This window comes from Suncus etruscus, chromosome 10 (assembly GCF_024139225.1).
Source record: "Suncus etruscus isolate mSunEtr1 chromosome 10, mSunEtr1.pri.cur, whole genome shotgun sequence".
NCBI classification, from domain to species: Eukaryota; Metazoa; Chordata; class Mammalia; order Eulipotyphla; family Soricidae; genus Suncus; species Suncus etruscus.
The window spans coordinates 108,723,777-108,750,785 of record NC_064857.1 but is presented as its reverse complement, the minus strand read 5'-3'; the positions used below and the strand labels follow the sequence as shown (position 1 = coordinate 108,750,785).

At 41.6% G+C, this 27,009-nt stretch overlaps 1 protein-coding gene across 1 annotated transcript; it reads left to right on the top strand.

Annotated features, from left to right (window-relative positions):
* Positions 1-1,150: 1,150 nt before the first annotated feature.
* STARD3NL (STARD3 N-terminal like) lies at positions 1,151-26,571 on the top strand. Its single transcript, XM_049781892.1, has 8 exons — positions 1,151-1,423; positions 6,086-6,163; positions 9,693-9,770; positions 11,590-11,643; positions 11,752-11,869; positions 13,758-13,853; positions 24,374-24,449; positions 26,126-26,571. Exons 1-7 carry the CDS (start codon positions 1,199-1,201, stop codon positions 24,430-24,432), a joined length of 708 nt encoding a protein of 235 aa, XP_049637849.1. The 5' UTR covers positions 1,151-1,198; the 3' UTR covers positions 24,433-24,449; positions 26,126-26,571.
* Positions 26,572-27,009: the final 438 nt, after the last annotated feature.

Here is a 27,009-nt window from a genome sequence, read left to right as displayed (position 1 = left end):
GCCAAGCATCGAACCCCGGTTGGCTGTAGCAAAATGCCCTACTGCTGTGTTATCACTCTAACCCCAGCAAACTTTATTTTTAAGAACAACTACTAGAATAGCTCATTGGAGTTCCTTTCTGTGATTTTGATCTCATTGGGGCAGAAATTAATCAAATAGGAAGATAATTTCAAATTTCAAAGTTTGGACCTTTATATTTTGTTATCCAAAGCACAGCTGGGGGTGGGGACTATTTAATTTTCCAAAGGACTTTCTGATTTGCTTATTAAATAAGTACGAGGAGAAAGTAAGTAAATGAAATCTAAACTAACCAAAGAAGTAAGGAGCTGGATTCAGTATTAGAAGCCAGAAAACTTACCTAGGCAAGGACATTTGTCTTTATCTTACAGAGCAATCCCCAATCCCCAAAGGCTAGCCATTATAGCCTAACCGTTTGCCAGTAACATGGAGTGGGACCGGCCCAAGTTGGCACTTTACTGCTCAGCCTGGCATCTGCTAATCTGGACCCAGCCCTTTCAAAAACTGCTTCCTTGTTATTTTTCTATAAAAACTCCTTATGGTGGAGGGAACAAGAAAAAAAAAAAAACTCCTATAATAGTGCAAGCAAGACAGTTATTTTGAAATTACAAACCCACTGCCTTTCTACCTGCCTCCTCACTTGTTGCCAATAAGGTGTTCCCGTCTCTTAGTATTGCCCTTCAGGGGCAGCGTAAAGAACCAGCCTATTGTGGGTACAGGCTGAATGCTGCTTGATGTGTGAGTCCTGGCACAAGCAGACATCTTTTCCAAGAAGAATCCAGCAACGTGCCTCCTTAGGAATTGCTTTTCCCTTCAGGTATTTCACACCTTCTAGTTCTGCACTCATTCTGGGAAGCAGTCCAGCATGTGTCATCCTAGTGATTTGGTAATGACAAGCTGGAGAACTTGGCTCCGGCTCGTCAGTACAAAACTGGCTTCACTCCTTCACCCAGAGGCTTTTTTCAGTGACAGCAATTTCATAAACTTCCTCCTTGGCCCAGTACCACTATCTGGAAGTGCCTTCTGCTAAGACTGGTGTTCGATGAGTAGTTGCATGGCAGCGCAGGGCTCATGGAAGAGCTCTGATTTAACATAATGCCTTTTTTATTTGTTTTATTATTCCCAAAGATCTCTCCAGGGATGGTGAAGTTGGCAGCAGTATCCTCTAGCCGCCTGCCTGATGAACCCCCCGCAAGTAGACATGGAGAATGCTCTCACGGGGAGCCAGAACTCTCAGGCCTCTCTGCGCAGCATCCACTCCATCAGCCCTGCCCAGCTCATGGCCAGGATCGAGTCCTATGAAGGAAGAGACAAGAAAGGCATCTCTGATGTCAGGAGGACTTTCTGTTTGTTTGTCACCTTTGACCTCTTGTTTGTAACATTACTGTGGATAATCGAGTTAAATGTAAGTGCTTTTCTTATGGCATCGTAGGGGGTTCTCCCAGAGTATTCTTTTACTCACTGAATCATTTCATCTTCTCTCAAATGAGGAGATACTATTCTCACTCATTTGAACCTTTCTTCTTGACTGTATTGTTTGAGAAACAAACTTGGCAATACTCAGGACCCTTTTAGGGAAAGATGACTACCTTCTCTACTCTTGAACGAAGTCAGAGCTTGCTCCTCGAATGTGCTTTAGATACTGCATCTCCTTTGCTAGTTCTCACATTTAAGATGTATGTGCAATTGTTAACTGCTGGCTGCCCTCCTGGAGAGCCCCAATACCACCTCAGGGAAATCAGGAAGTCAGGGGTCTCGGAAGCCTCTCCTGCAAGTTGGTCCTAATGGAGGTTAGAATGATGGAAAGATTTTTGCTGCAGTGTGAGAGAGCACGCACACAGACACCACGGGTTCCTGTCAGAGCAGTTCCATTTTTTTTTTTGAGAAAAGCAGGGGTTTATATAGGGTTTAGGTGACTAAAGTTGGCCTAAAGAGGTAATTTCATAAAAATGTCAGTTGAGCTTGTTAGATTTTAAGGGGAGCAGCATACTTTCTAGACCTTAGGTATGTCCTGTTTCTCTAAGCAGTTGGCACAGTTGGCTAACATCCTGTTTTTGTAAAAACGTCAGGACTGGACTCACAACTTGTGCCTTTACCTTATCATGGTTAAGTTTTATCAGAGCACATTCTTTTACTGAGTGAGGGTGGGAGCAGGTGATGCAAGACTAGCATCACATTCTCTTTCCTCAGCAGTGATGAGGGGCTGGAGATACAAAGTTGGGGTGCAACAATTAACTATTTTTTGGTTAAAGAAATTATGTCTTAGCTGACATTCTTGAGGCATTTGGAAGTTTGTCTCTATCTTATCAGCATCAAGCAGTCTTGCTCTAGACCAGTGGTCGACAACCTTTTATTTCAACTGAGCCAAATCTTGCCAAAACCACGATTGAAATTTATTTTGAGAGCCATATAGGGTGCGCACTGACAGAGGCTAGGAGCAGAGTCCTGACTCCTGGAGCAGCCGCCCGGCACACAGAAGAGCCAAATTAAGAGTGTAAAGAGCTAATGTAGACCATTGGTTATAGTCTTCATACCTCAAAGGTTAATTAACTAAAACCTGGTCTTTTCTTTGTGAATTCTTGTGAAGACCAAATAAAAAGTTATCTACAACTGGGCCAGAAAGATAGCATGAAGGTAAGGCATTTGCCTAGCATGCAGAAGGTCACTGGTTCAAATCCCGACATCCGCAAGCCTGCCAGGAGCCATTTCTGAGCATAGAGCCAGGAGTAACCCCTGAGTACTGCAAAGTGTGACCCAAAAACCAAAAAAGAAAAAGTTATTTATAACTGTTTGACAGCTGTAAAGCTCTTCACAAACATAGGTTGTATAACTTATTATTAATTAAAATAAATTTAATCCAGAGGGGTAAAAATCTTGGTTATTACAGCAGAAGAGACAGTACAAGTATTTAGATCTTACCTTACATATGGCCAATCTGGGATCAGTTCTCAGTACTGCATGTTGTTCCTTGAACATCATCAGAAGGAGCCCTGATCAGTAAGTAGCAACCCCAAAGTAGCACTAGGCGTGGCCCCATACAAACTAAATGTTGGTTATTTTCTCACTATAATCCTATTGTGTTTCATGTACATTTTATCCTGATGATTTTGATTTGTACCACTGAGTTCTACAGACAAACCGTGGTGGCCAAAGAATTCTAAATATGAGGAGACAGTGACAATAGAATTTTCTACAGATGTGAATGGAGATGATGGTAGTGAATTGGGTTTGTTGGACAGGATAGAAGTTGGGAAACAGAATGATTTGGAGTTGGACTGGATGACAGGAAATATAGGGTGATCAATTTCAAGCACTTGGAGATTAAGGTGAGCAGAAGTAGGGTTGTTAGTATGTGTGTGTGTGTGTGTGTGTGTGTGTGAGAGAGAGAGAGAGAGAGAGAAAGAGAGAGAGAGAGAGAGAGAGAGAGAGAGAGAGAGAGAGAGAGAGGAACAAAGGCTGTAGTTTTGTTAGGGAGTAAGGTGTATGTAGAAAATGAAATTGCACGAGTTAGTAGGGACTAGACCATCATGTTTGTTTTGGAAAGATTGTTAGTGGGTAGAGCTGTCAGTGCTCAGAGCTCACTCCTGTCTCTGCTCTCAGAATCACTTCCTCCCTCCTGGTAGGGATTGGCAAAACCATGTGGGTGCCAAGGATCAAATTCAGGTGGGTTGTGTGCAAGGCAAGTGCCCTATCACTGTTTATCAGCCAGCCCATTCAACCATCACAGTCTTTTAAAGCTGCATGGAAGTGTTTGGAAAACAGATTCAAAACCAGGGTTTGTGTCTTCCTGAGGCTAATGACATTGTAAAGTTCCTATGATTAATCAATAGGATTAAAAAATCAGTGCCATAGATTGATTTGTAATGTCCTGTGGACATATTTTCTTTTTTTTTTTGAGTAAGAGTGGTGGCGAGGTACACTTGGTGGTGCTCAGGAATCACTCCTGGCCCTATGTTCAAAGGTTATTCTTACAGTCAGGGGACTATCTGGAGTGCCTGTGAGGGAACCCACTCTAAAGGCAAGCTCCTTACCAATTGTTCTGTCTTTCTGGGTCTTTCCTTGCAGACACTTGCCCACTGCTCCATTCCTGGTCCCATCTTATCAGCCAGAGTTGCCTCCTCCTATTCTGGATAGAGTAAACTCTCTTCTCTCTCAGACCTTTATTCCCATATGATGATGCTTCCTTTAATTTGTTGCAGACCTGACGTCTTAGAATGCCAGCATAAATATCACTAGGGACAAGACGTCTGACAACCAACCTGAAAAACTCAGCTACTGTCCTATGCCACTGCCTTGCTCCTGCCTACTACTTACTTTCTCTCTCTTGAATACAAGGTAGCTCCATAAAAGGCAGATCTTTATTGCTTTTACATTTTGATATTTTTGTTTCCTTGACAAAGCACTCAGCAGATGCTTGGTGTTTGGACTGTTTATAGTGGTTTGTAGTTAGATCTCATTTGCCCAAGTCTGACCATGAGAACACTCATTTTTGTTTAGTTGTGTTAGGCCGGAATCACAGAGACAGGGACACACCAGAGAGAAATTAAGAGTAAAAAGTTTATTAGAGGCTTTGTATGCAGGACTATGGGCCAAAGAGACACCAAGACCCCTTGCAGTTTTTTTCAGCTCACATTTATACCTTCTATACAGAGGCAGGGGTGGAGGTCACATTCCTATCCCACTATTTTGCAGAAAACCTTAGAATACACAGACATCCTGGTGAGCTTTTGACACATAATCCAATTTACAAGGTTGTCGTAATTGCTCCCTTTTCTCATGGACAATGGTTCCTGGGAAGTGTGGGGGAGGCAGGGGTATTTGCTTTTGTTGTTGTTGTTGTTGTTTTGTGTGTGGGTTTTGTTGTTTATTTTTGAGGTTAACCCTTTGTTTGCCATATCCCAGACTGGGCTGAATTGTGCTTCACAAAATAAGCATTGTATAGGAGTTAGGATATAACTCCTATAGGGGTCTATGCTGTTAATTCTTGCAGACTTCACAGTTTTGTATGGGGAACATGTTGCCAATCTGCCTTGTTATCCCTCCTGGCCAAGAGAACACTAACTCAGAGGCTGAATTCTTTGGAAGAGGGCTGAAGAATTAAAGGACTTCCTTTAATGAGTAATGAGGGAGAGAAAGGAAAGTTTTAACCTGAGAACCACACTAAGGAAAGGCTTGCTAAACTGGTGATGTTCAGGGACTCACATATGGGAATTTATTTGATCTGGTGTGGGTGGAATGCAAGGCAAGTGCTTCAACCCCAGTACGTTCTCTCAAGCTATATTTGTTCTGGTATTTGGATAGCGGTGCATTTCCTTTGTCTGGATGTCGAAATTGGAATTAGATGGGTTGGTTGTCTTCTAGTAACTATTTATCTTCCTAGTTTTTGTTTCTTTGTACAAACATAGCCAAGCAAAAACTTTCTAAAGGGAAGTTTTAAATTTTAAACGTTAAATTTTAAATCCCAGAGGGATTTTAAATTATCCTGAATGAAATGTACAGTGTGCTTTCATTTGCATAGTAACTAAATATCAAAGAAAAATCCATAAATTTTTTGTTTCCTATTGTGTTTCTTTATGCAGATATAAATGACAACATTTATCAGTTGTTTAGTGATCAGACAACTCTTGGCTTTCTGAGGCCTAAAACGGTTTAGAATAAGCAGAGAGTGAGAGAAGCCCACCATCAGTGTGAATTGTCTTCTTCAAAAATACCATGAAAGCCTGTCTTCAAAGAAAAAGTTCTCATTTTATAATTTCATTTTTTCTGAAACTAAAATTGACTGAGTTGTTTACAAAAACTTCTTATATTTTACATTGCCAAAATGAGTTCCAAAACAGGGCCTCACTTTACATTGTACATTTATACATGTTGAATAACTGAATTCAGAATTGACTTAGAAAGTGCATCTCAGCTTTTTTCTCCCTGAAGATTAAAAGGGCTCTTTTGTTCCTTATTTTAACACATTGGGTTCTGAGAAGCCTAAGTAGCGGGGACATGTGTTCTCTTGAATTCTTGTATTGTTCTCCCACTTAGGTCTTCTCTTTCTCTTTCTCTGTCTCCTTCCCAGGTAAATGGGGGCATTGAGAACACATTAGAAAAGGAAGTGGTGCAGTATGACTACTTCTCTTCTTATTTCGATATATTTGTAAGTATTTTCTGTTTTCATATTTGTTCCCATAGGATAAAACTAACCAGTGACTCATTTTCTCTCAATAAAAAAAGATTTCTCTTTATGTATCTGTGTGTGTGTGAGTGAGTGTGTGTGTGTGTGTGTGTGTGTGTGTGTGTGTGTGTGTGTGTGTGTGTGTGTGTGTGTGTGTGTGTGTGTGTGTGTTCGTTCGTTCCCTGGATCTCTCCCAGCTTCTACCATTGCAGCCTTTATTCCCTGACATAACTGAAGTAGACCCTACTAACATTTTGACAGTCCCGAATCATGGAAAAGGAAACCACATAAGACCACAGAGAAGATGCTTTTTCTTGTCAGTCTTGCAACGTGTTTCTTTTTTATTTGGTTGGTTTTATATTTTGTTTGGGGGCCATACCCACCAGTGTCAGGGTTACTCCTAGCTCTGCTCTCACCACATGGCGATGCTCATGGGCTCACATAGGTTGCTGGGGACCAAACCCAGGTTGTCTGTATGCAAAATAGATGCCCTACCTGCTGTACTGTAGCACCGATCCCACAGTGTATTTATATCTGAGCATATTTCTAAGAGTCATTCTGTGCTCCATTTTTATAGATAACAGGGGTCTTTAAGGAAAGTTATATATATACAGATATATAATCTTGGGCAGCACCTAAAGGTTTTAGATTTGACACATCTTATTCAAGCCAATGCTTACATTATCATTCTAGGACACACTGTCCTCCTGATTGGGTCTGAGACATCTTTATTGGGCAACCTTAGCAATATAAGTAAACATAATTCTAGAATAATTTCAGACATAATGAAGACTGTTAAATTCGCAGTGATTTACCCCCAATTTACTTAAAATCATTCTATCCATTATCTTTAGAAAATGTAGAGTAGTTAAAAGAAGGCCTTGGGACCAGTGTAGAATATGTGCCTTACATGTAGCTAGCTTCAATCCCTAGCACAGCTTAAAAATAAAGGAAGAAATAAAATTAAAACTCCTAATGGCTATTTTTACTTTTTCTGTTGGTTAAATTATTTTTAATTAATTTTATTTAAACACCTTGATTACAAACATGATTGTAGTTGGGTTTCAGTCATGTAGAGAACACCCCCCTTCACCAGTGCAACAATCCCATCACCAGTGTCCCAAATCTCCCTCTTCCCTACCCCACCCCCACCTGTACTCGAGACAGGCTTTCTGCTTCCCTCATTCATTCACATCCTTAGGATAGTTTTCAATGTAGTTATTTCTCTAACTGCACTCATCACTCTTCGTGGTGAGCTACATGTAGTGAGCTAGAACTTCCAGCCTTCCTCTCTTTTGTCTCTGAAAAGTATTGCAAGAATGTCTTTCATTTTTCTTAAAACTCATAGATGAGTGAGACTATTCTGCGTCTAACTCTCGGGAGAAAATTCTGTTTTTGGCTGACCACACTGTCACTAGTTTCATATCCTTCAGTATATTCAGTCTAAGCTTCAGTTTGCTTGTAGATAAAAATGAGGTGTTATCATCATAGTTTTGAACAGCAAATGAAATAATATGTGAAAAAGCGTTTATCTAGGGACACTTTCTAGAAATTAAGTAAATGATATGGTGGATTTCTGTCATTACCTTTTTTGTTTGTTTCTTTGTTTGGTTTCTGGCCCAAGCAGTAGTTCTCAGGGCTAACTCCTGACTCTCTGCTCAGTAATCATTCCTGGCAGTGCCAGGGATCAAATTGGGCTTGGCTGCATACAAGATAAGTTCCCTAACCCCCGTGCTCTCTCCAGCCCCAATTGTTATCATTTGTTATTTACAGTTCTAGTGAATAGCTTTCCTAGTAGATTTCAGACTCTTCTTTAAAATTCTTGATTGGTTTTGTTTTTGAAAATGTGAAAAAAATAAGTGGAATTTCCAGTAAATAAAAACTGGGGGATCATTGTAAACATAGTAGAGCGTGGCCTAAAAATAGGATTCAACCTCCAGCAAATCTTGGAAATCAACCTTTAAGATAGAGGGTAAAGACTTAAAAATTTTTATTAATAATTTTTAATTAAATCACCGTGATATCACAGTTACAAAATTGTTCATGATTGATTTTTAGTCATCCCATTGTTCCCACACCCATACTTTATCAGTATCTATTTCCCCACCACCAGTGTCCTCATTTTCTTTCTCGCCCCCACCTATACTCACAAGCCTGCCTCTGACTAATATTTTTCTTCTCTCTGAGACTTATATTTTTATCAAGTCCAACATACAGGAACAGAGTTGAAACTCATAGAGAAAAAAACAGCATATTTTTTAAAAACACATTTTAATAATAGCAACAAATTGAGATCATCTTGTGTGTGGACTTCATGTATACAAAAGAATATTAAGTGGGGTCAATGGCAGCAAAGTAGTTGTGATTTTTTATTTTATTTGAAAAGCCTTTTTAAATGACTTAGCAAATAAGCCAATAAGTGTTCCCAATAGCATTGATAGTATTTGAACCTATTTCTGCCTTTAGATGGGTGTAGACCCACAGTGCTTCTGCATCTACTTCTTGCCTGGTCTTTGGATCAGGCTCTCTTGGATCGATCTTGACTTCTTCTCTATAGAGTTGTGTGAACTTGAATTGTTTTTCTGTGCATCTTATCTGTATGATAGGGCTTAAGCCAGTAACTCTAAAGTGGCAGGACACCCTTAAGCAGAAAAGTGTATGTGCTACCTCTCCAGAAGTAAAACACTCCTGCGAAGTAAAACAACTCTCTTGTCTGCTCAGTTTGCTGATCCATCACTGACTATGGTTTCCTCAGTTAACTGATTCCTCTTTCTCTAATATATCCTACTATTTTGTAGTGGTACCAAGAATCCCCAGTGGAAAAGCTCTGAAAATATTTAACCCTTTAGTTCTTAGGCCATGTCAGCCTGCCAGTCCATTGTTCCTTATCCTCAAGCACATGAAAATTTTAATCACAGACACAGAGCTAGTGAACTTTCTAGTTATAAGCCCCCAGACTGCATATGCTCATGGCTCAGATATGTGGGAGGTGACTCTGTCTAGTTCTCCTATGTGAATAAACTTGCTCACTCAGTTCTTCCATATCTAACCAAGCCACTTTCCACAACAGTTGAGTTATTAATTATGTGGGTCCTTGAACCACCCATAACTATTGGGATGAATGAAACTCTTCCAGCTCTTCTGATCTACTATTTTGCATCGGACTCTACTAACGATCGTATATTTCCTGCTAGTGAATGTTGTATCTGAACTGGGAAATCAGACTTTTATAATATTTTCTCTAGCCTTGAAGCATCTGAAAAGTATTGTATAGGGCTCAAGTAAAAGGGCAAGATGTGTTGTTCTCATTTATAAGGGAAACTAATTTGGGCCCTTGTTTGGATAACATCACATGTCATAGAAATTCTGGAGCAGAGTCCCCAGGCTGGCCTGGCCTTGTCTCTGGCTCACTTCAGCTCACACATTGCAATGGAGGCAGTTTAATGGATTTATCCTAAAACCAAGTTACTTTGCTTTGCGTTTAAACTTGCCATTCTCTTTTTCTGTATAGCTTTTGGCAGTTTTTCGGTTCAAAGTGTTGATACTCGCGTATGCCGTGTGCAGACTGCGCCACTGGTGGGCAATAGCGGTGAGTATACTCTGCTCTATAAGCATTGCTGATAGCATTGCTTAAGCAATGCTAAGGTAGCCTGATCGTCACCTGACTGAGCTATGAGTCACACATCTCTTGATTTTATTTTTTTATTGTGTTTTGTTTGTTTCTTTGGGCCACACCCATCAATACTTCTGACTGACTCCTGGCTCTGTACTTAGGGCTCACTCCTGGCAGGGCTTAAGGGATCCTTTGTGGTACCCAAGATAGAACCCAGGTCAGCTGCATGCAAGGTACACGCCTCCCACTATGCTGTCTCTCCAAACACAAAAAGATGTGGTTTTCCCTTGGGTCAGATTCCTCTAGCTTTTTCTGAGTTCCCTTTCTCTGCATCCTAGAAGGTTTTCCAGTCCATGGTCTTCTCTTAGTGTTAATGTGGAAAAAGCCAGCTAAGATTTGTAGAGACCAAATTATGATACTGGCCTAGAGTCCACCCATTCATCTCTCTCCCTCAGTCTGTGAACGAGAGATAACAGGATATCTCTTCTCAGAAAGATATATGGGAAATATATTCTGTTGGTTGAAACTCTGGTAATTTTGCTGATCTACAGCTTAATGCTGTTTCTGTTCATTGCCTTCCTCACTTTGTATTCTGTTTCTTCAGTTTTTAAGTTACTTTTCATGGCAGACTTTGAACTTGAACCAGTGGTGATGTTATTCATATCTTTCCTTTACATCTAGCACCAACCTTGACACCGGCTATTCACCTTCAATGAATGTTTAGTTATCGAAAGAATTATAAGCGGCTATTAGACATGAACCATTTTTGCCATTCCCACAGTTATTTGAACATGCACCTTTTTTGAGAACTCAACTTAAGGCAGGAATACAGGAGGGCTGTTGAGCCCCCAGGCTGGCTATAAAAATGAGGACTCACTTGTTGATGTTGCTTTGGAATGGTGAGAACCTGGATCTCCAGAAGCATATAAATGCCTGTCAGGCTGAAATGGAGCTATGGAAAGCTAAATTTCTCTTCCAGAGCTGGACTTCTAAGGTGAAAAACACCTGTGACCTCAACTATTGAGCTCTAAGTTCAAACCACCCAGATACAGGCTGAAAACATTGGTCAGACTGGACCCCACGGCAGAATTGACTCACTAAAATTACATAGCCATGGTGATGATCCTTCTTTAATGGCTCCCTGATAGAGTCTCATCGAGGAAACTGTTCTCTGCTCTTTCCTTTTCGTTTCATGCACTTTTCAGAAAAGATCATTTGCCTCAATATTGTCTTCAGACAAAATGGTTGATGTAGAATTGTTCAAAAGGTCTTCGCGTCAACTTCAAAAAGTCTTTATGTCAATTTTGCAGTTACCAAGGGCGCAGCTTCTATATTACACATCTATTTTCTTTGTTTTGGGCTCTATATTTGCAGAAAGAGGCCAGGCAGTTGGAAGACTGCAGTCTAGACAAGTAGTGCAGATGCTTCTGTCCAGAGTGGGGCCTTGGCTGCCATTTCTCCTGCCTAACAGCACTTGTATGCATGTTGGTTGGCTGCATTTGCTAAAATGCACTGCTGATCTTGTTAGGACACAGGATACGTGGTGTCGTTTATCAGTGGCGGCTAAGATCAGTACTTACTTGTATTCATCAGTTTTATGTTGATTAGGTTTAGTACTGTCATATGAATAATCCTGTGGGTGGCTTATGTGGGGGGGGGGCGTGCTTTGACTGTCTCATTGGGTCACTCTTATAGACAGTATGAGCCCCTGCTTCTGGCACCCTTTCATAAAGTGGATGGAGCCTTTGCAATGCAAGAGTCCTCATGTAAATATGTTATGTCCTTTGTCTTTCAGCTGACGACAGCAGTGACCAGTGCCTTCTTACTCGCAAAAGTGATCCTCTCCAAGGTATGGCCAACATTTTCTCCTCTGCAGTTATAGGCTCAATGCCTTGTTTTCTCACTGTGAGCTCATGGTAACTGCATTTCTATCTCCCGGAAACATCTGTTCTTCCAGCTTTTCTCTCAAGGGGCTTTTGGCTATGTGCTGCCCATCATTTCATTCATTCTTGCCTGGATTGAGACATGGTTCCTGGATTTCAAAGTGTTACCTCAAGAGGCAGAAGAAGAAAACAGTAAGTTTCTCTCCAAGTTAGTCTCCTAAGACTGGCAAGGCTTTGGGCTGGACCAAAACAGCAGTCTTGGCTGGAGAGAGTTAGCAGATCTCAGTGCCTTCCTCTTGCACTTGTTTGTTATCCTTGAAAGAGAGAGATAGGCGGGATGTGAGGATAAGAAAGAATTTGACTCCTTGCTCCAGAAGAGAGGCAGGCTGCCCTGGAAGCAAAGGTGAACTCTAGGGAAAAGGACATTTGAGCAGGAGCAAAAGGAGCCATGCCCTTTGTCCAAGCTGGTTAAGTGTTTCTTCTTCATAGCAGCCTCAGGGTGCTAAGCACTGAGCACATCTAAGTGTCTGGGTTGTTCAGGAACAGAGAAAGGTGCCCTGATTTAAGAGAACTAAGTCTGCAGCTTGAGGTGGGAATTAGTGGCTTTTCCAGAACCTTGGAGGAGCCTTGCACTGCTGTCCATCCATGGTCATAGCCCCCAGCCACTGACCACAGGGACCTAATTAGCAATGCATTTGGAGTGTAAGGAGACTGAGCCTGAGGGTAGCCCAACTCAGCTGCTTCTGCAGCCTCCTCTGGAGTCTGCCACAACCGTTGAACCTCTGTGCAACTTTGAGATCATGTCCCTGAGACAAAATGCTTGTCCCTGCTTAGGAATGGGTTTGCAATCACATTATATTGGGATGATTTTTGTGCTATCCCAGCTTTTGAGAAAGGGGGCAAAAACTGTCTGTCTGACAAAAACTTAAACACAATATAACCCCCACAACCATAAAATTTAGCTTCTATAGATACTAAATTGAACTTTGTTGACTGTTTATCAGATTTTAATGCTGTATAATCAAACCAAATTCAGAGTAACTCATAAAGCATAGCACACAATGAATAGTTTGGGTTTTGGTTTTGCAGTGCTCAGGGGTTACTCCTGGATCTGCACTTGGGAATTTCTTCTGGCAGTACTTGGGGGACCATATGGGATGCCAGGAATCGAACCCAGTTCAGCCACATGCAAGGCAAATACCCTACCTGCTCTACTATCACTCTGGCACCCAAATGGACATTCTTAAACAGCTGTTATTGTCACTGTCACACCTGTTCCAAGCAGCTACCATGTAGTCTAGTGCTTCCTCCCTCTATTCAGTGTTGACTTAGCTTCTGCCAAAGAATCAGGGCCACGGGCTCTCTTTCCAGGTGTTCATGTTCTTACGCTGCCCACATCATGCTTTCTGCGCTCTCAGTTTCTTTTAGGACCCTTCTGGGGTGACCCCTTTTTGGAAATTAATTATTCTTTGCATATTTTTGAAAGGTATTCTTTGCATATTTTTAAAGGAGCTTTCCACTGTCCATGACTAACACACAGCATTTTACTCTCCAGATATAGACACTTCTTTTGTTTTCTTTTGTGCTTCTTTTCATGTTGTTGATTTCTCTTAGGGAGGGAAAGGATTCTCAAGGGAAAGGAGTCAATGTGTGTGTTGAATCATAGGTGGCCTATTTTAAAATCTATTGGACTCTTGCCTTTTCCAGTCCTTAGTCATGCTTTATCAATAGAAAACTGGTTGAAATATTTTCAGAGTCCCTCTGTGGAGAATACTTAATAACAGCATCAATTTAGGGGCCAAAGTGATAATACAGCAGCACTACAGTGGGTAGGATGTTTACCTTGTAGTCCACTGACCCAGTTTCGATCCTCAGCATTCCATATGGTCCCCTGAGCACCACCAGGAGTAATTCCTGAGTGTAGAGCCAGGAGTAAACCCTGAGCACTGCTGAGTGTGGCCCCAAATCCTTCCCCCCCAAAATAAATAAATAACACCACTTGCTGGTTGCTCTCACCAGGAAATATTAGAACATGGCATCATGTGCATCATGTCCAGCATCTAAATTTCTTCTCTTGCAGGACTCCTACTGGTTCAAGATGCTTCAGAGAGGGCAGCCCTGATACCAGGTGGACTCTCTGATGGTCAGTTTTATTCTCCTCCCGAGTCTGAAGCAGGTAAGGTGTTTGCTTTTTTAGCAATGTTTTTTTCCCACCATTCTGACACTCAGCAATTCCTCCTTTCCCTGAACCCTCCAAGTCCAGTGCTGGCAGACAACAGTGAACATACCAGACGTTGAGAATATGAAAAGTCATGAAGTCATTGTTTCTATGTGCACCCAAGGATAAGCTACAGGGAGTTAAACATGAATGTAATGGAGAGCTCCAAACACTGATTCGTGGCTTTCTTCTTAGAGAACAGGTAGACAAGGAAAAGGGTCTTGGTTCTTTTTTTGCCTCTATAAATCCCTAATCTGACCTTCTGGGAAATGTCCTGTCTAAGAACTGACACTCTCTGAGACCAGACTTTGCAATCAGAAACATCTCTAGAAACCTACCCCCTTTCTTAGGCTCATACCCATCACTTGCTAAGCCATGTCAGTCTTTTTTATTTCCCCTCCTCTATCTTCTTACATGATTCCATGTCATAACTCTTACCTAGGTCTAGTATTCCTCCTCCTTTCACCAACTAAACCCTCCTCCCATGCCTCTGTCTTCTTTCCTTCCTAGCTGCCCCCCAAATGCTATGTGCAAAAGATCAGTTGATTTTTCGTCAGGACCCACTCTCTGATGTAGCACTCTCATTCTTGTTTCAGAAATGAGAACATGGAAGCAGGCAAAGATGAAGCGGGTTTTCTTACAGCATTAAGGTGTTGGGGAGGCAGATAAGAAATGCTTTTTTATTTTTTTAATTCTGGGCCACACTTGGTGATGTTCTGGGATTACTCCTGGCTGTGCACTCAAAAATCGCTCCTGGCAGGCTCAGGGGACCATGTGGGGATGCCGGAAATCAAATCCAGGTCTGTGTCCTGCCCCCCCCCCCCCATCAGCCGTGTGCAAGGTAAAACACCCTACTGCTGTGCTATTGAAATGTACCCTGGCTCCATGCTCACAAATAAATGAGCTTTCAGTAGGAGTGAAAATGCTAAATGGATCCTAAGTGATCCCAAGAGTGAGCAAGCCATGCCAAGAGGTTCCTGTGGGTGCTAGAGCCCATGTTCGATCCTGCTGCTACCTGGTATCTGAACATGGTCTGGTTTGTGTTCCCCACCTTTGCCCTCCCCACATACACCCCAAAGAAAGTTATGGGTCTGTGACCTGACAGAAAACACCTTTCTATCATCCTTACCTCCAGTGTCTAGCCACGTCTTTGTTCTGTTTTCTTTTATATTTATTGAGAACGCTTTGTGCCTAAGCCCTCAACAAATATATTTTTTGCCTTCCCTACCCCTGATATAACACCCTGTAAATGCCTCACCAACATTTTCAGAGGAATTTTCTTCCCTCTACCCATAGATTGCTTCAGCCTCAGCGGTATAGGGATGGTATCCTTTGAGTAGTTTGATTGTTTTGTTTTCTGCTTTCTTTCTTCCTTTTGTTTGTTTGTTTGTTTGTTTTTTGAGAGGCACATTCAGCAGTGCTTATGGTTCTGTACATAGGGATCACTTTGGTGAGGCTCAGGGACTCATGTACCATGCCAGGGAGAAAACTTGGGTCTGGAATGTATAAGGCAAGCGCCCTGTCCCCTACTACGACCTCTGTCCCTATTTCTCTCTCTCTCTCTCTCTCTCTCTCTCTCTCTCTCTCTCTCTCTCTCTCTCTCTCTCTCTCTCTCTCTCTCTCTCTCTCTCTCTCTCTCTCTCTCTCTCTCTCTCTCTCTCTCTCTCTCTCTCTCTTTCTTTCTCTCTCTTTCTTTCTCTCGGTTTTCACTCCTGGCTTGGAGGACCATATGGGACGCGGGGGGGAACCAAACCACGGTCCGTCCTAGGTTAGTGTACATAATGCAAGCTCCCTACCGCTTGTGCCAGTGCTCCAGTCCCCTATTTCTTTCTATTATTTCCCTTTCTTTCCTCCTTTTCTTTCTTTTTTTCTCTTTTCTTTGCTTCGTCCCTCCCTCCCATTATCCTTCCTTCCTTTCTCCTTTCCTTCCTTCCTTCCTTCCTCCTTCCTTCCTTCCTTCCTTCCTTCCTTCCTTCCTTCCTCCCTCCCTCCCTCCCTCCCTCCCTCCCTCCCTCCCCCCTCCCTCCCTCCCTCCCTCCCTCCCTCCCTCCTTCCTTCCTTCCTTCCTCCCTCCCCCCTCCCTCCCTCCCTCCCTCCCCCCTCCCCTCCCTCCCTCCCTCCCTCCCTCCCTCCCTCCTTCCTTCCTTCCTTCCTTCCTTCCTTCCTTCCTTCCTTCCTTCCTTCCTTCTGTTTTTCAGCCACATATGGTGGTGCTCAGGGGTTACACCATTTCACTGTTCCTGTTTTGTTCATTAGGAGTCACTTTCTATGGTTCTTGAAGGACCATGAAGTGGGATTGAACTCAGGCCTGCGCTCCAGCCTTGAACCATCTCTCCTTGCTCTTTAAATGTTCTCTAGGTCTTTTGTCACCACTCAGTCATCCTAGACTGCTCAACATGAATTGCTTATGTCCCTGGGATTTTTTTTCCTCCAACATTAAGTAAATACTTTAAATACAAATGTTCCTCTACATGTAATAGGGCGTATGTTGCAATAAACCACATAATAAGTTGAAAAATACTGTGAACTGCAAATGTGATTCATAAGCCTAATTTCCCAACATTAGGGCCTTTCTAGCCTACATTAACCTGCTCAGAACATTTCCTCTGGCAGCAAAGTACACTGAGAATAGGGGTCCTCAAACTTATTTAACCTACTATCCCTACCTTTAGAGGAGGAAGATCTTGCAGCATTTGCCCAGGAACCTTCTTTAAGCAAACAAACCAGCAGCACTGTCCATCTCCAGGTTGCCCTTGGCCTGGATTGTGCACCTGCACCCACTGTAACCTCCATCTCAGGCCACACCACCCACTTGAGCACTGGCTGCTCTAGTGTCCCAGATTTACTTAGATTGTGAGACTCGCTGGGATTTAGGCTCACTGCTGCTACAAATATTATTGGAGATAGTCCCTGGCCAGGGCATTGGCCCCAACGAAGATCAGCCTTTGAAGTCGGCTTCTGGGGAGCTTTGTTGGTTTTGCACCATAGTAAAGAACTTGTTGGTGTTCTGATGTGTGATGCTCACAGCATTTGTAGAGTAAAGGGAGTTCCAGGCAGAAAGAGCTAGAGGAGCCTTATGAAGACGCAGGGCAACAAGGAGACACACAACGAGGAGAGGAAACCAGGTAGGTGATACTCTGAGACTTAGAAGCATAGGATGGTGTTTGATGAAATACAGCCACGGATTGGCAGAAAATCCACTTCTCAACAAGCAGAATTAGAATAATTGTTAAACTCGATTTGAGTTTTTTGGTTTTTGTAATTTTTTTATTTTTTGTTTTGGGCTACACCCGACAGTGCTTAAGGTATACTCCTTGCTCAGGGTTTACTCCTGGCAGACTCGTGACCACAAGGATCAAGCCTAGGTTGATCATTGTACTAGCTTTTTGTATGTCATAGAACTCCAAATTAAAAAAAAGATTGTTTCTCTTTATAGTTCAGGTTTTTGTATAGCTTTTATTTTTCAGACTAATAAAATTCTCAGTACTTTTCTTAATTAGAAGCTGTATACAGTGGGATAATAATATGTTGTACCACCTCAATAATATGAGCAGTGATATGAGGTTATCTTCCCAAGTTAGACCATTTGAAGTCAGTTTCTGGTGTTGAAGCTTGGCTTCCAATCCATGACTTTGATCACCATCTAGTGGCAGTTGAGAGCATTCCCAAGGGGGCCGGTGAGGTGGCTCTAGAGGTAAGCGCCTTGCAAGCGCTAGCCAAGGAAAGACCAGGTTTGATCCCCCGGTGTCCCATATGGTCCCCCCAAGCCAGGGGCGATTTCTGAGCCCTTAGCCAGGAGTAACCCCTGAGCATCAAACGGGTATGGCCCCAAAAACCAAAAAAAAGAGAGAGAGAGAGAGAGAGAGAGAGAGCATTCCCAAGACTGAAACTAAACACAGACATTCTCTTTGTGCTCCACTAGGTGGCTGCTTTGTTCCTGACAAAAATCCACTCAATAGTGAACCAAGAAGACATGTTTCTGTGGCATGTCTTCATTGTCTGCACGTCCAACTTCAGAAATAATTATACTGAACAACTACTGTTGGAATTTCCTTGCCTTAGAGAGGAAGATTCTGCTCTGATATTCAATTTTCTCTATAGGATAGAGGCTCAGAATTGAAGTCAGCAGCAGACGTGAGAGTTTCTGTTGTGCTGATTTGGCCCCAAACATTCCCCTTGAGGTTAGGTGATCACATAGGGTCTTCCTTCACTTTTGGTCCCTTTGTTTGTCCGATCCCAGCGCACAGATTCTAACTGTTAATTTAGGGAAAAGAAGAAAGAGAATTTGGAGGCAACATCCTTCTTGGAAATGAATAATTTGAAATTTGAATATAATACATTTGGAAAGTCGGCACATATTTAGTAAATGTGCTTTTAAAGCTTGTGAAGAAATTTCTCTAGAGGGAGCATAGTACTCTCATTTTTTTACATTCTTGGGGACTTTTTGGGGTCAATTAATTTGTTTCTGTTGTGGGCTTTTTGTTTTTGAGCCATTTGCAGCAGTGCTCAGCTCTTACTCCTGCCTCTGTACTCAGGGATCACTCCTGGCAGTACTTGATGGACTATATGGGATGCCAGGGATCAAACCCAGATTGGCCGCATGTAAGACAAATGGTCCTTGACTAACTTCTTCAATGCAGGCAGGCAGCTTTAATGAACCAATTGTGATGCTGAGGAAGGGAAATTTGTTATCCCAAAACTACTTAAGAACTGAGTTAAAATGAAGGCTAGGCCTATTAGTACCAGATAATAGAGGCACTAATACCAGAAGAGAAAACCTTAAAACCTAAAGTACTCCTGGCCCAGTAGTGGTGGTGGTGGTGGTGGTGGTGGTAGTGTTGGTGGTATGTGGTGTTAAGTATAATTTAAGCTATCATCCATGTTTCTGGATTTATGGATTGATAATCCATCCTAGTTTCCTCATGTCTTTGTCTTTGATAGGTGCAGACCTTGTAGAATGTACTGGGAATTGTTTCTGTCTCTCTTTTCAAATGACTCCTTATAAAGCTCAATGTTTTTCTTTATTTTAAAAAAATAACTTTACAATAAGAGGGTCAGTTCTACTTACAAACTTACCACACACTTCATTTACACTTATTGTTTTCCAAACTTCCTTTATCTGGAATTGACAACACCAAGCCTATTCACGGTGCCCACCTCACGGACTGTGTGTCAGCCACTGACCAAGGGCATAGAGCCAAGCACCTTTCAAACCTTTCCATGAACTGAACAGGTGGGACTTTTGAAGGCATGGTTGGACATAGGCAAATGTCTATTGAGATATCTGGAGGTGTGGACAAATAGACCCTTGCTTATGCACATAGAGGGACACAAAGCTGAGAGAATAAGATAACACACCTGCCCTTACTGTGCAGCCTGTGACCTGAGGTCTTCCGAGGAGACAAGCCACTAAGTAAAGCAGAGATGCTGGGATCATTAGAGTGCGTGGAGGAAGCTCCACACTCTCACTTGATTCAGGGTCAGTCTGCCAAGGAAGGTCCAGGCCCTGCTGGCAGATAAGGCATGTTGGGGCAGGGCTCCCATCTGCCACCAATTCCTTCCACACTCAGGCATGGGCAGGGCAATACACCAGACTGGAGAAGACTATTGTGGTGCGGGGTGTCTCACCAGGGTTGCAGTAGACCCAGTGCTTAACCCCTCAAGATCTCTTCAGTCCTCTGCTTTAGCTTCCTTGCTTATTATGTGTAGATAGGCCTTTTCAGACTTCTTATTTATTTGAGTCCTTTTTGATAACTTCTATCTTATATAGAGTTCAAGCCATTTATTCTGAATTATCTAATCTTCAGATACAAATCGGACATAATATTATCTTAGAGTCTTTTTAAGTTTCTGTATGATTGTGATAGGTTTCCCTTTTCCTCCCTCCATTTTAGTAAATTTCAGTCTTCCCTCATTTCTTTTGGTTTGTTTTTGTTTTGGGGCCATACCCCATGGTCCACAGGGCTTATTTCCAGCTCTGCACTCAGGAATCGCTCCTGGATGACTGGTGAGACATTATGGGATGTCAGGCATACCCAGGTCGGTTCTATGAAAGGCCAGCTCACTACCCATTGTACTATCCCTCTGGTCCTAAGTCTGCCCTCATTTTTTCTTTATAATTTTATCTTGAGGTTTTTTTTATCTTTGCTGATATTTTTGTACTTTCTCTATTTAGCTTGAGTCAGCTTTGTAATGCTCTTCTTTTTCATGGTTAATTGTAGGTATTTTTTTTTCTTTTCTAATTAGATATCTGAAGCTATGAATTTTACTTTTGCATTTCTTTAGTGCTTTCATGTGAATTTTAATGTTGTGTTTTTATTTTCATGCATGTCTTGACTCTTCAAGGTGTGTGAAATGTTTTATTTACATTTAGGCTCTTGTATACCCCAATTTGTATGTATTTGACATGTTAGATGTGCATATTAGTATTTTTAAAAAGATTTTAGAAATTTGGGCAATTCTGTTTTAAAACATTTTCTTCTGACCTTTTTTGGTTTGTTGGTTTTGGTTTTGGGCCACACCTGGTGACACTCAGGGGTTACTCCTGGCTATGTGCTCAGAAATTGCTCCTGGCTTGGGGGACCATATGGGATACCAGGGATGGAAACCAGGTCTGTTCAAGGCAGCTGCATGCAAGACAAACATCCTACCGCTGTGCTATCACTCTAGCCCCTGATTTTTTTTTTTAAATCTACATTTTTACCTCTTAGGTCCCTGCACTCCACTTAAATTTTCTTGTCTTTTTTCCCTCTCTGTTACTCAGATTAAATAATACCTATTGTTTCTTTGCCAGCTAAAATATCTCTTCATCTCTTTAATGAATATTAAATATCATTGTTTGCACATTTCTATTCTGGGTTTTATTTATTTTTGGCATATTCTCTTTTTTGTAATTATTGTTTTCTTGAAAATCTAAGTGTGTTGGTACATTGTTCTACTTTCTTTTCATTAATTCTTTATTTTGCAGTGCCAGGGATCAAAGTTGTTTTAAAAAAAGACAGATTTCTCTACTATTGAGACATAACCCTACTTTCCTTTGGTTCTTTGATCATGGCTCCCAAGAACTCTTGGAGCAAGTTCATCTTTATAAACCAATGTTTTGATGTCATTTTCTGCTTAAGTAGAAATATATCTGTGCTGAATTGTGTGGTTCTTTATTTCCCTAAGAGTATCACATTTTTCATTTTTTACTCTCCTGCAATCTTTCTTCTTTTTTGAAAAAAAAAATTTTGATACAAAAATTTTTCGTACTGACTCTACAATTCTGATTTGTATTTTCCAAAGGTTCCTGATACCAATGTTCCTTTAGTCCAGTGCCAAGACTAAATCTTTGCAATTCTGTCCCTGTCATATGTGGTTGCTTCTGCCTCCGAGCAGTTTGTATTAGTTCTACTTTATTCTTATATCTGGCACCACGGGTCACCCTGTGTCTACCTACCAAGTTTAGTGGTTGCCTGTGACTGGACACCGGTGAGAGATCATGCTCACTCATAACAAGTATGTTTTTTGCTTTTATTTCTGTTTGGGGTTTGTTGTTTTTTCCTGGGGATTGAGCAGGATAGACCCATGGTGCTTAGGGGCTGCACCTGGTTCAGAGTGCAAGGGTCACTGCTGGTGGTGTTCAGGGGACTTCTTGTGTGCAGAGCACATGGCCATCAGCCCTTTGAACTAATGTCCCGTGCCAGTTATATCATAGTTACTCTTGACCCTCTCTACCTGTGTGTATGGGTTTGCATTAGGTAAAACATTTAAATTCTTCCCCCTTTAAATCTGCCCTAGTTTGCACTTTTGCTGAGTATGTTCCTGTTTTGTCCGCATGTGCTGACATCTGAGGGCTTAGCAGGAGCTTTTGTCAACTCAGCTCTTCTGAGCCTGCACTCAGCATGTCCAGTGACAGTCAACCGTTGCTTGCTACTGCCCTTACCACAAGCTCAGAGCTGCAGAGCCTTTGGGCCTCTGCTCCTGCGCTCCATGGAATATGTGGGTTTCTGCCATTTCACTCTGTGAGCTATCTGCAAGTACCGTTCCTCTGCTGGCCCTTATGGCCTGCTCTGCCCACCCCCACCCCACCCCCCATAACTCCGTGTGCTCTGAGCAAGGGTCCTGAATGTGAGGGATGGGAGAGGACCTCTTTTGTTTGCAAAGTTCTGTCCTTTCTCAAGCAGAAGCACATCTCAGTAGCTCGTATGCCCTTGGGCACCTTCGCAGTACCAGGCTGGTGCCTACTGTTCAGCCGGTGAACTTTTGTGATTGCTTTTGTTTTTTCAGAAGATTGATTTACCCCTACCCTTAAGTCTTACAGGCATTCGTTTTTTATTGCCTGCATCTCCTCATTTTTCTTCTACTAATCTGTTATTTAGGGACACCCCTCTATTAATTCCAAACACAGCAGTTGTCAGTCATGTGCCGTTAGCCTGACAGATGGAAAGTGAGCTGGAGACAGAAAGAGCAGGTCTGACCATCTTCCTCAAATGCTCCTGGAAAGAACAAGGCAGTTAAACTACCCAGCACCGCCACCAACTTAACCTGATTTATGTGGCGTTTGTGAGGTGACGGTGTGGAATATAATCTTTTCTTAGGATTCTCGGCCGTTCTATATCCTGGATCACTTTGTTCTTGGGCTATCACCCAGGCAAACGTTCTCATAGGAAAGCAAAACAAATGTTCTTCTAACGTGTGTGTCTGAGAGCCAGGTAGAAGTAGGCTGCTTCCAGTGGACTTTCTCCCTGACCCATTGTCTTGGTCTTCTTGCCTCTTGTGGGAAGAATAAAAGTGAACATTTACCTGTCCTACAATAGTCAGCAATGTCCATTTGCTAGTTTCATGTTTGTAATTTCACCTAATCATTCTCATCTTACTACATTATGTATATATGTATACTATTTTAAGTATTATAATGTAAACTTAATTACAAAATCTGTTATAAAATGTTTACCCTATCCAGGAATCTAATTATTTTCTTTTGATAGAATATTATTATTATTCTTTCTGTTCAATGGATATTTAGGTTTTCTTTTTTTGTTTGTTTGTTTGTTTTGGGGGGCGGGGTCACTCCCAGAGACACTGGGGTTACTCCTGGCTCTGCGCTCAGAAATTGCTTCTGGCAGGCTTGGGGGCTGTATGGGATGCCAGGAATCGAACTGCGGTCCATCTGTGTTGGCCGCATGCAAGGAAATGCCCTACCTCTGTGCTATCGCTCTGGCCCTAGGGTTTTTTTTTTCTTTGAGGGTGGGGTACACTTGGCTGTTTTCAGGGCTTGCTTCTGGCTTTCTGCACAAGGGTTGCTCCTAATGGAGCTAAGGGACCATATATGGTGCTAGGGGTTGTATTGGGTCAACCACATGCAAGGCAAGCACTTCTCCCCTCTACTAGCTATCTAGCCCTGACAATTTAGGTTTTTTTATCACCACATATGATTTTGGTTTTAATTTTTCATCACATACAGATTATTAACATGCCTTTTCCCACATTTTTATAGAATTTGATTTTATAAAAATGTTTTCCATGTTTTTAAAGGCAATATAAGTATAATTTTACGTGGATATTTTCTTTTGGGGGAGCCAGACCTTGTTGTATTCAGAGCTTACTCCTAGATCTTTGCTCAAGGGTCACTCTTGGGGTATTCGAGGTGCCATAGAACTCAGGTTTCCTGTGTGCAAAGCAAGCTCTTTACCTTGGCTTTGATATAAGATATTTCTTATAGAAAAATGTTAGCTGTAGAGGCAGGCAGGGGAGTGGGTAGGGAGGAAGGTGGGAGAGAAATGGGACATAGGTAGTGGGAAATATGCACTGGGGAAGAGATGAATGTTGGACATTGTATGACTGAAATTCAGTCGTGCACATCTTTATAATCTCACAGTGATCTGGGTAATGAATTTATTTTACTTAAAAATACCTTCTATTTAAAAAAGTACTTCTGAGAATATAACAGTTTTCCCTGCTTCTTAGCTATATACATTTTTTGAAAGTGAAGATGAATATTCCCTAGAAACGACTCCACAGTTAAATACTGTGTGATGTGAGAGGCCATCGCGTGGAATGGTCAGTGGCATAAGCCCAAGTTACTGGTCTTCTCTGCAGCATCAGGAAATCTTTGCCACTATTTGTACTCACTGGGGACGGTGTTGTTTAAAAATATAAACATGTATTAAATGATTCGTTCCATTACTTTTTGTATTTCTTGGGAAACATTTGCAGATGTCACCAAAGAGATGAGGAGGCTGAGCAGTGGAGAGTGGTTTGGGACTGCAGACTTTTAGCAACACATTGTGAAATCTGTTCGGCTGATAGATTCTGTGTTAAAGGTTTTACTCCTACCAGAAATAAAGTCAGACTTTATTTCACTGTTTTGCTTTCTTTAACCTAGACCTTTTGAGGAATCAATGTGTATATCTCACATTTAAAATGCCGTGCACACACACATAATTCTAATAAAATTGTGACTTTAATAAAATGCATATTTGTTTCCATCCCTTCAGGATCTGAAGAAGAAGCTGAAGAAAAGCAGGATAGTGAAAAACCACTCTTGGAATTATGAGGACTACTTTCCTGAAACTAAGTCTGTGAATTTTACCTGTAAGAAAGTTTGTAACTTTGCCGCGTATACTCTGAGTAGTTTACCAGACTCACGTGAATGTGAACATAAGATCCATCTTATTTGCATGAAATTTTGTGGTCACGTTGTAATTGATATATATAACATGTTCTGAATAGCCTTAATTTTGTGAAGTATGGAAAGGACTTTCATAGTTTTAAAGAGTGCTGTATTTCATTTATGGATTTATTGGTCTATGGGTCACATCTGGCGTTACTCAGGGCTTACATCTGACTCTACTCAGTAATCAGGTATCACTCATTGTGGTGCTGGGGATTGAGCCCAGGTCAGCTGTATGCAAGGCAAGAACCCTACCCACTGTACTATCACTCCAGCCCTTAAAAAGTACTTGAAAGTACCAAATTTCTATAGAATCAAGATGAGCTCATGTTGTCTAATAAACCATACTATCTTTGCATCAGACATCACTTAATTAGGAATCTTTTTTTTTTTTTTTTTTTTTGGTTTTTGGGCCACACCCGGTAACACTCAGGGGTTACTCCTGGCTATGTGCTCAGAAGTTGCTCCTGGCTTGGGGGACCATATAGGACACCGGGGGATCGAACCACGGTCCGTCCAAGGCTAGCGCAGGCAAAGGCTTACCTTGCCTTTAGCGCCACCGCCCGGCTTAATTAGGAATCTTAATTAAGTTTACATGTACTCAGAAGAGAGCCATCCTGAAAAGGAAGTGAGTCAGGTCACATGGCTGATGAGTTGCAGAGCCAGGACTTGGGCCCTAGAGCCTGGCACCAGCATTCGCTCAGTCTCTTAAGTCTCCTAAGTTTGGAGTGTTTGAGATAAAAGAAAGAAATTATCCATTCAGAGAGGAGGATTTGTGTTTCCCTATGGAGCAAGATGTTAAATCCCTTCAAGTCATACTGAGACATTCCAACTTCAGAAATTTGAGGGAAACTAAAAGCAACAGCTCTGCTTCATCTCTTCAGAGGGAAAAATAGCTCTTGAAAGTCTCTTAAAAGTATAACTAAAGGATGGATGTTTTTTAAGGTTTATTGTCATGGTCATTTCCCAGCATATACAAATTTCACATTGTTATGTGATACAGCTGAAGTTTAATATATTACCTATGCTATGTTGGTTATATCTTAACACATAAAATAATTTTTCAAGGAAAGAGTTAGAGCAATAGCCCAGTGGGTAGGGTGCTTGCCTTGCCCTTGACCAACTTGGGTCCAATCCTTGGGTCCACATATGGTTCCCCAAGCCCACCAGAAGAGAACCCTAGTACAGAGCTAAGAGTAAATGCTGAGCACCTCCAGATGTGGCACAAAAATAAAACAATATAAAAAGAGACGAAAGAAGAGACAAGCTGCGATGATGGTGGCAGAGACAGCTGGAGTCGGGGTGTGGAGCCTGTGCCCACATCAGCAGCAAGAACATTCTTTGGCCCTTTCTTACCACTGCAGTCATTGAAATTTAATGACTGGATATATGATACTCAGGAATAGTTGGTCCTTTTCAAAAATGCTCCAAAATAAATCCTTGTATTTAGTCTATCCATGGTTCTTTCCATAGCACAGCTTGTCTTCACTATACAAACTCTGTTATAAAAACTGTATGACCAGCAGTTGCATTTATACCTTAGGTCTCCAATTTGTGTTTTTCTCTTTTTTCTAAGTGTGAAAAACTTGCATCAGAGGAAACGAAGGACCGGAGCTCAGGGTCTTCTGACTGAAAATTGAAATTGTGACATCCACAGCTACTGAATGGTTAAAAAGAATTTATTTATTGTAATACCTCGCAACACTATGCTATTTCCACACACACATTAGCAACCTGCCTATGTATCCAGTGAGACTGAGTCTGATCTGTTGGTGAATAGTTGCAAAAAATCTAGTGCTGTATTCATAATCAAAAGACTTCTTAATATATGGTAGTAACACATTTTTAGTAGGCAAACTATTTTCCTTTTTTGATTTGCAGAATGGAATATTTTGGTTTCCAGTCTTGGATTTATTTTGTATTTCTTTTTTAACACTCTACATTCCTCTTGTGTTTTCTTAAACTCATGCACATGAACTCTTTGTACAATATTAAAAAGTAATAAAACCCAACATATCAAAATGATTCGTTTCATTTTTCTTGTTTTTCACTGTACCTGACCTAAAGTGTTAGAATTGCAAAACTGCCTAGGAGGGATATGAACACATGTAAACTCTCCCTAGTTATTTTGTATTATTTTGTCATAAAGCATTATTTTTTTCCATAGAAGAATGGTTCTGAAATAATTGAAACATTCATATTTTGAAGCCACACTGAAATTACCATCTTTCACCTTTGTGTTTGTTTAATTTGAGTTAAACTTAACTATATATATATTTGCTTTTTGGGCCACATCTAGTGATGCTCAGGGGTTATACCTGGCTATGCGCTCAGAAATTGCGCCTGGCTTGGGGGACCATATGGGACACTAAGAGATCAAGCCGAGGTCCATTCTAGGTTAGCGCATGCAAGGAAAACGCCCTACCGCTTGCACCACTGCTCCAGCCTCCAAAATGAATT

Bases quoted from the DNA above. Each gene is read 5' to 3' on its own strand.
- STARD3NL (XM_049781892.1), top strand. From the start codon at position 1,199: ATGAACCCCCCGCAAGTAGACATGGAGAATGCTCTCACGGGGAGCCAG. The intron at 1,424-6,085 runs GTAAGTGCTTTT...TCTCCTTCCCAG, and splicing joins TGTGGATAATCGAGTTAAAT to GTAAATGGGGGCATTGAGAA. The intron at 13,854-24,373 runs GTAAGGTGTTTG...CCATCCCTTCAG, and splicing joins TCCTCCCGAGTCTGAAGCAG to GATCTGAAGAAGAAGCTGAA.